Source organism: Rattus norvegicus, chromosome 7, assembly GCF_036323735.1.
Source record: "Rattus norvegicus strain BN/NHsdMcwi chromosome 7, GRCr8, whole genome shotgun sequence".
Taxonomy (NCBI): Eukaryota; Metazoa; Chordata; class Mammalia; order Rodentia; family Muridae; genus Rattus; species Rattus norvegicus.
The window spans coordinates 51,931,882-51,948,526 of NC_086025.1; the positions used below are offsets into that span (position 1 = coordinate 51,931,882).

At 36.6% G+C, this 16,645-nt stretch overlaps 1 protein-coding gene across 2 annotated transcripts in view; it reads right to left on the reverse strand.

The window, feature by feature from the left end:
- Trhde (thyrotropin-releasing hormone degrading enzyme) overlaps nt 1-16,645 on the reverse strand; it is a 407,371-nt gene that overhangs the window by 102,409 nt on the left and 288,317 nt on the right. For both annotated transcript variants that reach the window (XM_039079684.2, NM_001108991.2), the window contains 2 exons: nt 3,509-3,574; nt 2,347-2,534 (listed from right to left, as the gene is read on the reverse strand). In XM_039079684.2, the coding sequence (XP_038935612.1) occupies nt 2,347-2,534; nt 3,509-3,574 (254 nt within the window). The remainder of the gene's footprint in view (nt 1-2,346; nt 2,535-3,508; nt 3,575-16,645) is intronic.

The window sequence follows — 16,645 nt, forward strand, 5'->3', positions numbered from 1 at the left end:
AGAGCTTTAAGAAGCAGCTTGGCATGTGAGGGGATGTTATGCAACATTGCAAAGTAGTGATGTCTTGCATTTTTAAAATGCCACAAAAATGTCCAACTGTCTAAGGAACAAGATTCTGGCACAAATGTCATGCTAAGTCACACCACCCAACTTTCTGAAATCCTTAGTTATATAAGGATCTTTCTATGCTGTACAGCAAGGGCTGTGTATGAAGAAAATGTAATTACTAGCTTCATTAAAATCTTTTGAGTATGTTCTAATGTCTCCGGGGAGAAAAATAAAATGAAGAATTAACTCGGCTTGGAAAATACTCACAACGTACTAGACATTTTGGCACAGGCGAGCCAGTTCTAATACATCAATGAAATACATTGTGCACTAAGGAGTTAATAAGACTTTACTCAAATATCAAAGAGAATTGGTATTGAATCTTTGACTAGAATGTTAGAAAGAACTGAATGATCATTAATATAAAGTTAGGACAGTATACTTGAAGTATAGATTTTATTATTATTTTTTAAACGGAAAATCATTCTCTTGGACTAAGGGAAACCTTGGATGCCAACATCAATGTATGTTTAGAATAGGGAACTGAAGCCCTTGTTTGTTTTATTGCTAGAGACAGATCTCACCAGGTAGCGGGTTTACTGAACAAGAAACCCTAGGTTTAAATCCCAGAGCTCACATAAAGTCGGGATACACACTTGCCGTGCCCTATGTAGACATGGGAAGCAAAGTGTAGACTATAGAATCCAGACCATATAGCCCAGCATACGTGTTGATGAACAAGAGATCCTGCCTCAAACCGTAGCAAAAGCAATGACTGACACCTGAAGTAGTCCTTTAACCTCTACTTGTGCAGTCTGGCGCACAAGAGCACACACACACACACACACACACACACACACACACACACACACTCACATGTACATAAGGAATAAAGATAATGGCCTTGCATTCCTGAATCAAAATCTACGTCTAACCTTCAGAAAGCACCAAAGAATGTCTCAACCATGTCTCTGTACATCCATGGCTGGGCCAACCTGACCTGGAAACGATTTCATGACCTCTTAGGTGGCACTGTATCCTCCAGGTCTCATGGACACCCATAAGTGATAAAGTCAGATGCCTTATTTTCCAAAGTAACAAGAGAGGTCAGAGTAATCCAATCCAAAACTTGAATTTTGTTTATTAATTTCCACCCTCTCCCTCTCTGTATCCCTCCCTACCCCAACCACCCCTGCAGCCCACTATTATTGGAGCCTCATAGAAGAAATGACACTAGTTAATAAAACTAAGTCTGCTCAGCTCATCCTTCAAAATAAGGAACAAAAGAGAAAACATGGAATAAAACTGATAAGGGTTTCAAAAGAAAGTTAAAATAATAAATCATAATTCTAGACAGATATGATGGCTGGCGAAAAAGATTTCTGTAAGTTCTAGGCTAGACAGGAATGCACAGTGAACCTGGGACCAGCTGGGCTACAGAGTGAGATCTAATTTTGAAAAAAAAATCCACCAAACAGGAAACAATTCTGTATGTTTATATTTAGCCAGTGAGCTCAAGCACTAATTGAAAAGGAAAGAACATATGCTGATCCTACATGGCCCCACTAAAGCTTGGGGTATTTTAAGGGCTACATTGTGTTCCTTTAATTCGTACATTATTAAGCACAGAAACTTTGGTTTAATGAGTTTTTTCTGGATTGTTAGTTTCAGTTCTCATTTGTCTTGTAAGGCACATTTTGTTCAATCCCACTTAATTCATGGCCACACGTTTTTACTATTGAATTTAATTCAAGAACTGTTCATAGAGAAGAGAAGGTCCAAATCTTATCTTTTGAAAGTCACCATGTTAATTCAAAGTTCTGTCTTCTGAAAGAAATGTCATTACATTGAAAGTTAACATCTCAAAGGAGGGAGAGAGAGAAGGTTCCGTGGTTAATAGCATGAGCTGCTTTTCCAAATACCCAGCTTTGAATCCCAGTACCCACATGGCGTCTAACAACCATCTGTAACTCCAGTTCTGGGGAATCCAGTGATATTCTGGCCTCCCTGGACACAGGTATTCACATAATGCACGAACAAGAAAAGCATCAAACACATTAAATACATTATTTAATTATTGAATTAGTTCTTAAAATCTTGAGGAAATAGCAATAAAAGAAGAATCACAATGAAACAAAAATAAATAGATTAAAACACTATTCCACTTATATTTTAGAACTTCCTTAACAAAAAAAAATTGAGTATTTCTCAAAACTTTTAAATGCAAAACACTCCTCAGCAATTCAAAGTATTAAATGTAAAACGACATTTAGAAATCACAGTCAATGGGTGTGGTACCTGCTGTTTTGAAGTTGAAGTGCTTTGGTTTTAGCACCGATATCGTAAATGAAGTGCTGTTGGGTGATGAGTATTCTGTTTTCTGCCGTCATGTTCCCCAGGATGGTGATAACAGGATATCCCATCTGGAGTGTCCACTGATCCATTACCTCTTGTATGTTCACATATTTTCCATTCCTTTTTAAAGCCTTTGCAACCAAAATTGTATAAATTAACCTATTATCACTTCTTAAAAGCCTAGTTAACATAAATTTGTTATCATTTTTACCACTACTTCGACGTGAAATTATTTAAAATTAGTGAAGCTAGCATTAGGTAGTAGTAAAATTAATTTTGTCTTGAGAGTCTAATATTGTTATATTCTATATATACGGTTGTTTTACTAAAATTAAAATTTTCATAGCAGAACATAAAATGTAATTTACTGTTAAAGCAAGTACGTTTAGCATTGTTTTGCATTTCTGATAGGTCTAGTATCATGAAGTAAAAATTTTCTAAAAACTTCAATATTTCTTTTTTTGTCCTGAATCTATGTTATACGACATTAAGATATCATTCAAAAGTATTGTCATGCTTCGTGCACAAGACTTGTCTGTGCAAGATCCAACTAGTTAAAATCTCAACATAGACTCGGAGAGGAATCACAAACCCTCACCCTAAGCAGAAGCACTAGTGGCCATTATTGACCAGTGGGAGTAGGAGAGTGAATTTTCCTCAAGCATGTGGAAGAGCATCGACACTCTTCTACATCATACAGATGGTCCTACACCAACTCACACACTGGCAGCGGTGAGTGAGATTTTAAAAAGGAACACATGAAATTGACATGGGATCATGCTGGGAAGAACAGGGGAGCCATTAGAAGAGAGCAGATGGAGGTATGTTTAATGACCAAAAACATATTATAGACATTTATAACATTGCCAATTAATTAAAATCAATATCACACTCATAAATAGACAAGGCATCTTTAACCAACATTTGGGATTCTGATAATTTGGTCTTATCTTCTTTATAGCACATAAAGTGACAAAGTAATATGAAGAAAGAAGAATTATGCAAAGTAAATAAAAACTGTCAATGTCAATAGAAGTTAGTGTTTTAGAAATGAAATTCAGTTGCTCAAGAACATACTTTGATATTTCAGCTTCCTCTACATTACCTCTGATAATGTATTCCAGAGATCATTTCTGGCTGCATTGCCATACTTGTGAATGGTTAAATAATCCTATAAGAATATAAAATTGTAATTACCACTCAAAGGTTAAGCAATTACCAGTAAACACATTTATTTCTCAATTCAATTAACCATTTCCATGTGTAGAATTGCATTTAGTCAAAGAGGAATACCATGCATAAGATTTAGAATGTCATTTAAAAATATTCCCAAGAGGCTTAACGAAAACATATTTCCTAGCTCACCCAACAATACTAACTCCTCAACAAGGATTTTCACAGCTATAATCATGTCCTATGGACCTCCAAGGTCAGGATATACTCTAAGTGAAGTGGTCAATGTTAGCCCATTTTGAGAAAATGACCTCTGCAGTGAAATAGGTAGAGCCAACATTCTCATCACCCCTTTCAGTTTTTCAAAGGGAAGCATATGCTTTCGTGGAAAGCAAAAGAAACTTCTTGTTGAGTTGGTATGTGCTGATGGTGAGCTGACCTGCCCACTCTCCAATCTCTCTCTCTCTCTCTCTCTCTCTCTCTCTCTCTCTCTCTCTCTCTCTCTCTCTCTCTCTCTCTCTCTCTGGTTGTTCTACACGAAGAAAAGACTGACGATTGCAAAAACAGTTATTTCTGTGGTTTGAAGCACATGTTACTATCAATAAAGAAATACTCCTAAGCTTGTTTCACAGCTTCGGGCCTAGGATTTCCCATTTCTCATTATGTTCCATTAGTGGTTAAACCTACACACTTTGATTCACACCTAAGCCCATTCTGAGAAGTGTGGTCTGTCTCATTATCGAGGTGACAGCTATCAAGATAATTAGTGACAGTTTTTTTCTGATTTCAAAGAGAAAAATGAACAGAAAGACTGACACGTTAAAAAAAAATTAAGAAATCCTTCCATTCAAAAGTCTACTTTTTAACATCATGCAGGTAAGAAGACACAATTTCTTTCTTTTTTTAAATCAAAGTTCTTGAACTGAAAAGGTTGCTGACTTTTCAATACTTATGTGGAATGGGGCACTTTGAGGATAATTAACAGCAGGGAAGCAAATTTTAAATACAGACTGTAGAACCTGCAACAGACTCAGCTCTTGTGGGTTAATCACAGCAGAGCAAATGACAGTTCCTACTTAATCATATGCCCAGGGAGGTGACATCCAACCCCTACTTAGCAACCACACATTCAGCTTCATCATCAGGTGTTATGAATAACTTTACTGAAAATAGAACATACATACAACTCCTCATAACCAATATGAATCCCCATTCACCTTTCACCAAGATTCAGGAAGTTTGTTCAACACAAGCCGAAGAAATATGTTTTGGAGGGGAATGTGGCAGGGGCATGGGTTTTAAATAAATTAGTTCAGCTTTCAATTTCATCTTTTTTTTAAATTTCTTTCAGCATTTAAATGAATGAACTTGGGAAGAACTCAGTATTAGCTAGTATAGGCAACTGGCGACCAACACTGGGAGAGTCAGTTTTCTTCAGGAACAAGCACCACTGGCAAGTTATCTGACACCATGTGCTCAGCATTAAATCCATGTATATATGAGCAAAACCAAATGGACTCTAAAGAATACCTAGATCCAGGTATATTATTTATTATTTATTATTATTATTATTATTATTATTATCATTATCACTATTATTATTAAGCAGTAATAGGTCACGAATACAAGAGGAAGTAGAAAGGTGCTCGAAGAGAACAGTGAAAATGATACAAATACAATGCGCTTATGAAGGAAATTCTTGAAAACTAAAAAGGAAACTCGTTTTGTAAGGTGTAACTGAATGTTTTCCTCATGCATCATGCTTCTGAAACACTAAAAAGAAGAACCTGAGAGTACAATGTGGGCCAATAAATTAATTTTTCTTCTCCCAGGCCGTCGACATCCCTACTACTTATGCTATCAGTAGATCCTGCTCTAGAGATCATCAAAGGAGTTCATGGTTTCCTCCAGTCCATAACAAAGTTCTTAACCTGCTTTAAGTGGGTTGAAATGTCAGTTGTCAGAATATTGTGGCTGCCACAGCATGGGTAGGTCAGTGGTCAGTAATCACAGTTATTATTCTTGGGTCCCTTCAGGCACAGTCCTCAGATGTAATGGAAGATAGAAGTCTACATATGCCAAATATTCTTTTTCCAAACCACAAACTCGTTGTTGTTACTCTTTTCCTTGCACAAACACAATCATTTCCTAAATGAACAAAATGGCATTGCCTAGCAGAATTACAAAAATTAAAAAAAACATCCAAAGGACAATAAATGTTGATTTAAGTGTTGATCTAATAGTCAATAATCCATTCATTCATTTTATAGAATAGGTAAAGCACTTAGCATGAAGCAAGCAAGTTCGAAGGTGCTAAGAGGACAGCAGGGTAAAGCTTACTAAGAACAATCGCAAAACCCTAGGTGTTATTTGTGTGAAGGATTTATGTCTATGAGTGACCCTAGAAAAGGTTTGTTACAATTACCATTGTGCAAGATATGTTCAAATATCTGTATGTAATTAACACAATTTTATGTTTCTTTAAAGCCTGCAAGGCAATGAATATAGAGATGCTCACACATATGTATCTAAAACAGAAATTGTTTACCTCCAGGTCTATGAATGTCAACCACAAAGAGGTTTGACACTATTATATAAAGTTGAATGTTTTAGTGTAAAGAATTTTGGGCACTGCATACTAGGTGTTTGAGAAGTAGAGTTACTGCAAATACCAAGCAAAGAGAACCACTAGATGATGTAAAGGGACATGGCACATAATATGGATGCTAAACATATATGCAATAAAGATATAACTTTATATATCTACTGATGAAGAGAGGTATCATGGCATTGGGACTTAATGAAGAAGAATGGGAATCTGCTGGTCTGGAATCAAATCCAGTTTAAGCACTCACTATCTATATGACAAGTGAGTTATGGGAAGCCGCCATATTTAAGGCTTTTTGCCTGTTTTGACGTTTTTAAGGTGAATATAACAGCCCTCTACACACTCTACATGTAGTCACTTTTACGAGAATACATACAATGTTGGAACAGTAAAGAATTCCTAGTACACCCTCAGAACTTTATAGGCATTATCCCTTTTAATATTTTTTGACAATTTCAGGCTATCCACTGAAAAAGGGGCTAAAAGGAAGAAAAGTTTCACTGGTAATAATGAAGAGGAAAACACGCAGGAAATACTTTTGCCAAGTTTGTAGAACAGCATAGGTTCCTATATATTTTATCTCTTTCAATTAACACTACATCATCAGTTAACAAATCAAAGACAGGACCTCAGAGACTGTAGCCCATACCCAAATCATAAAACAGGGTACGCATGCATACAAATGTCTGCCCAGTCCAACATCCAAGATGTGCTACAGACATACTCAGAGTCGCATTGAATACTGAGCGTTTTGTCGTTCACACCAGCTCCTTTTGGCAGCATTTTACAGTGATAACTTTTTTTTTTTTTTTTGGAGCCGGGGCCTTGGCTCTACCACTGAGCTAAATCCCCAACCCCTTATTTTTAATCATTTTATTTATTGACATTCCCTCCCTGGTCCCCCCTCCCACAGTCCCTTATCCCATACTTTCTCCCTCTTGCCTCCGAGGAGGTGCCCTCCCACAGCCAGGCTTCCAGTTCCCTGGGCCCTCAAGTCTCTCAAAGATTAAAAAGCATCTTCTCCCTCTGAGGCCAGACTAGGCCTATATGTATATATGTGCCAGGGGATAACTTTCTTTTTTATTAATTACTTTATTTATTTACATTTCAAATGCCGTCCCACTTCCTGGTCTCCCCTCCAGGAACCCTACCCCCCCCATGCCTTCCCCCATCCTCCCATCCCGTTTCACTTCTTTGATGCTCACTCCCCTCTCTGAATGCTGCTTGGAAGAATGCAAGTGCCCCTGGTCCTGCTCCACCTCTTTCAACTATTAATCTCTCTCGGGAAGCCAGAATATTTTTGGTCAAATTCTCATATGAACAACTGGTAGGCTCCAAATATTTTCCAAACTCTATCATGTAGCTCAAACATATACCTCTTCAGCGCAACCTGTTTCTCTCTTGTCTCAAAATCTCACCTGAGACACTTTGATGTTCTTGAATATGACTAGCAGATCTATTCTAACTGTCTGCTTCCGCGGTGTTCTGTATATTGTCATATCTGTTGCCCACTTAAATTCAGCTTATCCTTCCAGTTTAACTTTTGATAAATTTCTCTCAGTAATCCTTTGCCTCCCATTCAGTACCTTGCTTAATTCGAAACTATCTATGTTAGATCCATATCCATTGTATTACATAATAACATTTTCCACATCGTGTTACAATTGCTTGTTTACTGTCCAAGTGCCCGCATTATCCATGTAAATTGCAAGGAATTCTAATCTACTATCTAACCAGCAATGCTGTGCATATCCTGGTACACATAAGTTACTTGATATATGCCTATGAGCCATGACTTCATGTGCAGCGTGGCTCTCTGTTAAAAGCTGATAATGCAGTGATTAATTGTGTCTATTAGTTTTGTGTCTACTAAGCTCACCCAAAATGTCCTCTATAGAGAGTAAAAGAGAACCTACCTCATTGTTTCAGGGAATACTTGTCAAATATATGACTTACATTTCATGCCATCAAAAGATTGGATTATTGCATCTGAGACAACTTTCTACTTTCTTCTGTGAACACATGACATGATTCATGACGTTTCATGTATGAAAGGCAATTAGACGAAACTGACAAGAGGAAGAATGAAGCGGGTGACCTCAGGAAGTAAAGCACTTTTATCTTCTAAGACATGAAAATAATTATGGAATACTTGTTCTCCTCTTAAGAAGTCCTTTAACATGATGGGATGGAGAATTAACCATATGAGTGGCTCATTCCTGGGGACATAGATAATGGTCCAATGAAATCTCTGTGGGTATTTTCTCTGTCTTGAGATGTAAGCAGCAAAACTGTGCAAAGCACAATGAATTTTAAAACAGCAAAGCTCCTTCCTTCCTCGTGGAGATCTCACAGAGCTGAGGGGTTCTTTTACCTATATCAGCTTCACCTTGTTTTGAGGTTGGGGAATGTCAGCAAAAATCCCAAGTACCGCCCTAGTCAGACCTACTACAGAGCCGGTAGGCAGCATCCCTTCATGGGATTCTTTCTAAGAGTCATGAAGTTTTCCCCTCAAATCCCACCCCAACAATATTGTGCCCTTCTCAGAATTACATTGTGTGCTTCAGCAAAGTCCTGTTACTACATACAGATTAATGTAAGATAAATCTGGTTCCATACATGGAAAAACCAGGTCTTCTAAATCAAAAGGCTCCCAAAGAGGATGAGGAATTAAAAGAAAACTGGATGTAACTCATCAGAAAGCACAGGAGCCTAGGATAGAATATGTACATTAGTGTGCATTTCTATAATAAGGGGAGACACTCACGTTTGAGCTTCAGTGACGGCCAGGGGTAGAATGGCCTCTCCACTAAAGCAGTCTCTAGAGTATCAGGTAAGTCAAGCACTCTTTTTCCCTGAACACTTGACAAGGAGACTGAAGCAAAGATTTAAAATGTTGTTGCTTTCTCGCATGAAGAAGCTTACCTCAAAAAATTTTTACTGAGCATTTGTTACTTTTTGGCTTCCCAGTATCTGAGCTCCATTTTTATATATGGGCAACAATTCCATGTGGAATGTGGGAAGAAGGCAAGAACGCCTTCTCCGTGTTGAAGTGGAAAGGACAAAATGCTAAATATTCCCTCCAGCTTCCCCTGGCAGTTAAAGGATAACCATGTGTCCTGGCCTCCAAGTGGTTGCTTCCTAAGAAGTAATATATGAAAAGCAGAGGGAGCCATCCCCTGAGATGAGATGTCACTAAGCATGCAGTGCCAACACTAACGACAGGAACTGAATTGGCTACTCTGAGGTGGGACCATGGCAGTGTCTAGATTTTTGAGCCTCGTGATGATCTTCCAGTCAGTTTTGCTTTTCTGTCCTTCTCAATGATATCGTGGACCACCTTTGATAAATAGATGCGTTTCTAATTAAATCTTCCAGAGTTTATTGTATTGTTTAAAACCCCAAATGATGTCTAGTACATCAATGGATGTCATCGACAAACATTGACTTTTAAACATCATTTTGGTGATTGATCCCTAGATTGTACACAGAAATTATATCTTACAATTTATACAGAACACAAGATGTTCATCTTGTAACTGTTCCAGGTTTTGACGGTGTTGTAAATAGATGGTATGGAGAATGAGAGGCTTTTAGAAAAGCAGGAGGCAGTCAAGCAGGCTGGATATTAATAAATGGATAAGAGTGAAGGCAGGAAGTTCCACAAGGCTGTGCACATAAAGTGACAACAAAAATATCTTTTAAAAATCATTCATCTTAACTCAAGCATCTCAAGCAGAGCCTTTAAAACTGGCACCCACCATCCTATGACCATGACTATTTTAAGTACATAGACTAAGGTGGTTTTTCAACTGATACACGAACAGCGTAAGTGATTAAATATTCACATCCCAGCAAAGATACATAAGAGCTGGGCAGTCTTATTTGAGTCTTATCTGAGCCTGGCCCATGTACTTCAGACCATATATTCAATTCTTTGACCATGAGAGAAACAGAAAACGCAGACCGGAACTGTTACAGATAACCAAGTAAAGCAAAGAAAGATATGCGTAGAATGGGGTATTTATGTTGGTTAATATTGGGAGACATCTTTGGAAATTATGAGGCTAAACTGCATGAATAGCAAAGAACTGAGAGTGAAAGTTTCATGCAAAAAAAAGAAAGAAAGAAAAGAGAAGAAAGCAAAAGAAAAGAAAAGAAAAGAAAGGAAAAGAAGAGAAAAGACAAGGAAAGGAAAGGAAAGGCCCAAGGAGAATTCCTGCAGCTTAGTTCTAACAGACAAGAATAAAATAGGGAAAAACAAATCACGATTTAAAGATTTCTCTGCTGCTAAATTTTGTATGCCATTATCAACCGTGGTCCATGTAAGAAGTTTCAAGCATACACATGAAGTTTTTTAAAAAAATGAGGCATTGAGAAAATAAAGCTACTGGGGGAGATCTAGGAACAATGGTGGGGTATAATTGCTTGCAAGCCACTGGGAGTCAGAAATTTTAAATGTGTGTTTACCCTAAATTTACCTTCAGAAGTGGGTTGCCTAGATAGGTATTCAACTATTTACTCAAGGAAAAAAAAGATGTTTTACATATTTTAAAAATCTATCGCCCTGTTTAATGAACATAAATCTTGTACAAATTAGTAATTTTTTTTTCATAAGAGGTTGTCAAATATAGCAGGAAACAGAGTATTTTAAATCAAAACAACCTGCCAGGCTCTGAAAGAGGTTTTTGTTTGTTTGCCTGCTTAAATTACTGACAATACCCTCTCCTCACCGCGCTTCGGTTTCCAAATATCTCCAATGTAGCAATTATAGATCACAGCATCAATGCCTACAAGCAGGTGTATTATGAGCTACAGCATTGCTACGGCTACAAATGTATTCCATGGCAGAACAACCTGAAGGGGTTTTGTGCCTGTCAGCAAAAGAGTGCAAATATAATAGTCTACGGGGGTGTTTCCAGGTACTAAACCATCCGCACCTCTTGATTTTGCTGCTGGCTTGAAATATTACCAAGACATAAAATGAATCTGTTGGTAAAACTGAAGCTTGTGGGAGGCATTTTTTTTTCCTGAATGCCCTGAAAAAAAGTCTTTGACCACTACAAGCCAACAGAAATAGGTAAAGCATATCTTAGTAGGTAAAAAGTTACACTGCCTTGTGTAAATCAAGATGCCCAATGCTTACAGGAACAGGCATAGTATCTTCTCTAGATGTCTGGTGCTCTCAGGCCTACACAGAGTGTGTCTTCCCTAGTCACCCTTTTTCCCACCAACCCTGCCACTGGCAGCCAGTAGAGAAGAATATGTAATTCAGTCAATCAAGAAAAAACATTGTGCACTGAAAAATTTAGATAGGAATCTATACTGATCCTTACAAGTCATGTAGATTTTGGGAGAAGTTATCCATGTTCTCTAAACGATTTCTCCAAATTGACAGCATACATAATAAACTACCTGATAAACATGTATAAAGAGTGGGAAATACGAAAAAAATCTGGAAAATATCTATCACATTAGAACATTTGTTTTTTTTATAGCAGCACTGGTCATAAATAAATAAATAAATAAATAAATAAATAAATAAATAAATAGTTTTCTGAAAAGAGTCCCAAGTAAATATATTTTTCCTCCAAGAGTAGCTCCTAAGTTCCACAAAGAGGAGTCCTAGGCTCTAAGCTTGGTAAGGAAATGTCTAGAGGAAGCAAAGAGAGGAAGTTAATAGAAGTGGAAGAGAGTGGGAAAGGTGAGAAAGCTGAGGAGAACAAGAGGCCTTCTAGTCAGGATGAAAAGAGCCTTATGTGGCTCATCCAGTTCTGCGGTAGCCCATGCTGTTTTTCTCATAGGTCTACTGAAGTCATGCGGGCATGAATTATGGACTATTATTGTAAATGTGAAATGAGAGAAAGAATGTTGGTGGTATATTTTATTGCCAACTGATTTGTCTTCTTTTAACTGAAATTGATGAATACAAATAATTTCACTCCTATAAGAAATATAAGTTGCAACTGATGCTTATTTTTTAAAGGACTTGTTTTTTGTATAACATATAGAAATTTTGAATTCTGTGCATTAACAAACATACCTGCACATATTCTGTAATGTGTGTATTCATTTTAGCGTGTAGTTAAATGTCTGACAAATTTGATAGTGATTAAGGCAAACTCAACCTCTAAAAAACTTGCAATGGTATCAATATTATATAATATTGAGTGATCACAGCACATCATTACCAAATATTAACCTTTATGTCTACAAAATATATCTAGACCTTTAAAGCATTTTCAGTGGAACACGGACACATATGAGTGAACTATCTGCAGCAATTTTACATTAAGTATAATGTAACATCAGCTATCGTGTTGATGAATGTGCCCTACTAACTTTGGGAGGGAATAAACTTGGATGTACTCTCTCTGTTCTGATGTTTACTAACATTTAGTGTGTCTGAAGCCTCACCAGCAAGAGAGCAAATACTCAAAAACATCAACTTGGAATTCTCACATAAAACCGTCAAAAACACGTACTTACACATAACACTTCACTGGAACACGTTATTGAAAGTGTTGTTGCTCTTGATAATCACTGTGCCTTTGAGCCTGTCATTACCTGCAGGCTATCAGAATTTTATGAGCACAGACCAATAATAATGATATTTCCTTTTTGCTTTTATCCACACCTCATTGCTTACATTGATTTGCATAAGCAATTTCCACCCTGATAATTGGAGCCAAACATGTTGTTATAGGTTACCTTATGGAAAGGAGCAGTTAAATACTAATTAAGAGAAATCTTTCTCCATTCTAACATATTTTAGAAGTTATTGGCTTATTCTCACTGGCTGAGCAGGAAGATGACTCACTCTCTGATGGGAAGTTTAGGGTTTGAGTTTGTATCAAGCTTAACAATATTTTTTTTATTTTTAATTCTCTGATGTCGACTCATAACAACAAGAAGAACAATACTGCCAATCTCAGATTGTTAGGCAAATATTGTCTTGTTTTAAAACAAAAAACAAAGGTACTGTGGATTAATTATTTTAATATCTCCAGGACCAAACAATGCTCCTTAAAGATTGCATTTTGTAAGTGTATTTTCAGACAAATTTTAAAATAAGAAAAATGAATTTAGGTTTAGTAAAACAAATAACAAAGAAACATGGGAGCTCCAGATGATTTCACAGAAATTCTGTCTACACACAGTATTACCAGGATAGTGTTACTTTTAAGATAATCCTATAATACATAAGTGGGATAGGGTGTTAGGCTATCGGACAGAACCTAAATTACAAAACCAAAGTTTAAAAATGTAGATACTAATGGAATGATCTTGTATATGTCATCACCTTAATCATTTCTAATTGTGGGGAAATTTTAATGTTTATGCATTGAATGATAAGCTCTCTGGCAAATAAAAAGTGTACCCACGATCAACAAGACAGTAGGATGTGAGCACTGTTTTTCTGCTAAGTTATCTGTGCATACATTTGTTTTTATGAGCAAGAGAGACTCAAAAATGTATGTAAACTGAGCAAAATATTATTGAGAAATATAAAAACGAGAAGCATTAAAATCAACTTATATTCCAATACTGCACAGGAAAGGATATTCAATATCATTGAGCACTAAAGTCTTCTCAAATAGAAGAGATTATGGAGCTAAACTGTGTATCTACTGCACCAGAGTTTCTTAAAGAAAACACTCTACTTAGCATGGTAGTGAGAAATAATTTTTAAAAATTGAAATACTTCTAGTCTCTATCTGGGCCCAGAGTTAATGCTGTCACACAGCCTTCTGGACCCAAAACCTGACAGAGAGAGCTAATCTCCCAGGAGTCCTAACTCTAAAGATCACAGGCTCACAGGAGAAACAACCACCAGTCAGAGACAGTAAGACCAAATAACATCAGAGATAACCAGATGGTTAGAGGCAAGTGCAAGAACCTAAGCGACAGAAACCAAGACTACTTGGTATCGTCCAACTCAATTGTCCAACCACAGCAAGTACTGGATACCCCAACACACCAGAAAAGCAAGATTTCGATTTAAAATCGCATCTCATGATGATGATAGAGGACTTTAAGAATGACATAAATAGCTTCCTTAAATACAACAGAACACAGGTAAACAAGTAGAAGCCTTTAAAAAGGAAACACAGAAATCCCTTAAAGAATTGCAGGAAAATGCAACTAAACAGGTGAAGGAATTGAACAAAACCATCCAGGATCTAAATATGGAAATAGAAACAATAAAGAAATCAAAAAGAGAGACAACCTTGGAGATAGAGAACCTAGAAAAGAGATCAGAACTCATAGACACAAGTATCACCAACAGAATAAAAGAGATTGAAGAGAGAATCTCAGGAGCAGAAGATACCATAGAAAACACTAACACAATAGTCAAAGAAAATACGAAAAGCAAAAATCTCCTAACCCAAAACATCCAGGAAATCTACTACACAATGTAAAGACCAAATGTATGAATAATAGGTATAGAAGAGAGCAAAGATTCCCAACTTCATGGCCAGTAAATATTTTCAACAAAATTATAGAAGAAAACTTCCCTAACCTAAAGAAAGAAGTGGCCAAAAACATACAAGAAGCCTACAGAACTCCAAATAGATTGAACCAGAAAAGAAATTCCTCCCATCACATAGTAGTCAAAACACCAAACTAAGAAAATGGTTCCAAAAAACAATGGGGTAACCATTCTAATATTGAATAAAATCGACTTTCAACCAAAAGTTATCAAAAAAGATAAGGAAGGACACTTCATATTCATCAAAGGAAAAATCCACCAAGACAAGCTCTCAATCATTAATATCCATGCTCCAAATGCAAGGGCACCTACATACATAAAAGAAACCTTACTAAAGCTCAAAGCACACATTGCACCTCACACAATAATAGTGAGAGACTTCAACACCCCACGCTCAGCAATGGACAGATCGAGGAAACAGAAACTAAACAAAGACATGGAGAAACTTAGAGAAGTTATAAACCAAATGAATTTAAAAGGTACCTAGAGAACATTTCATCCTAGAACAAAAGAATATATACCTTCTTCTCAGCACCTCATGGTACCTTCTGCAAAACCGACCATATAATCAGTCACAAAACAGGCCTCAATAGATACAAGAATATTGAAATTATCCCTTGCATCCTATCAAATTACCACAGAATAAGGCTGGTCCTCAATTACAACAAAAAAGACAGAAAACACACATACACATGGAAGCTGAACAAGTTCTACACAATGATAACTTGTCAATAAAGAAATAAAGAAATTAAAGACTTTTTAGAATTTCATGAAAATGAAGACACAACATACCCAAACTTATGGGACACAGTGAAAACAGTGTAAGGAGGAAAATACATGGTTCTGAGTGCCTCCAAAAAGAAACTGGAAAGAGCATACACTAGCAGCTTGACAGCACACCTGAAAGGTTGAGAACAAAATTAAGCAAATACACCCAAGAGGAGTAGATGGCAAGAAATAATTAAACTCAGAGCTGAAATCAAACAATTAGAAAAAAGAAAAAAAAACTATACAAAGATTCAACAAAACCAGGAGCTGGTTCTTTGAGAAAATCAACAAGATAGATAAATCCTTAGCCAGACTAACCAGACTATACAAAGGCAGTATCAAAATTAACAAAAGCAGAAATGAAAAGGGAAATATAATAACAGAAACTGATGAAATTCAAAAATTTATCAGATCCTACTACAAAAGCTATACTCAACAAAACTGGAAAACATTGAGGAAATGGACAATTCTCTAGACAGATACCAAGTACCAAAATTAAATCAGGATCAGATAAATAATTTAAATAGCCCTATAACACCTAAAGAAATAAAAGCAATCATTAAAAGTCTCCCAACTAAAAATACCCCAGAACCAGATGAGTTTAGGGTAGAATTCTATCAGACCATCAAAAAAGATATGATACTAATACTCTGCAAAATATCACACAAAGTAAAAACAGAAGGAATACTACCCAATTCATTCTTTAAAGGTACAATTATGCTTATACCTAAATCACACGATGACACTACAAAGAAAAAGAACTTCAGACCGATTTCCCTCTTGAATATCGATGCCAAAATACTCAATAAAATTCTTGCAAATCAAATCCAAGAACACATCAAAACAATCATTAACCATGATCAAGTAGGTTTCATTCATTGCATGGATGGCTCAAGATATGGAAATCCATCAGTATAATCCACTATATAAACAAACTCAAAGAAAAAAAACTACATGATCATCTCATTAGATGCTGAAAATCATTTGACAAAATTCAACACCCCTTCCTTCATGTTAAAATTATGGACATATCAGGAATTCAAGGCTCATCCCTAAATATAGTAAAAGCAATATATAGCAAACCTGTAGCCAGCATTTACCTAAATGGAGAGAAACTTCAAGCAATCCCAATAAAATCAGGGACTAGACAAGGCTACCTGTTCGGTCCCTACCTATAAAATAGAGTACTTGAAGTCCTA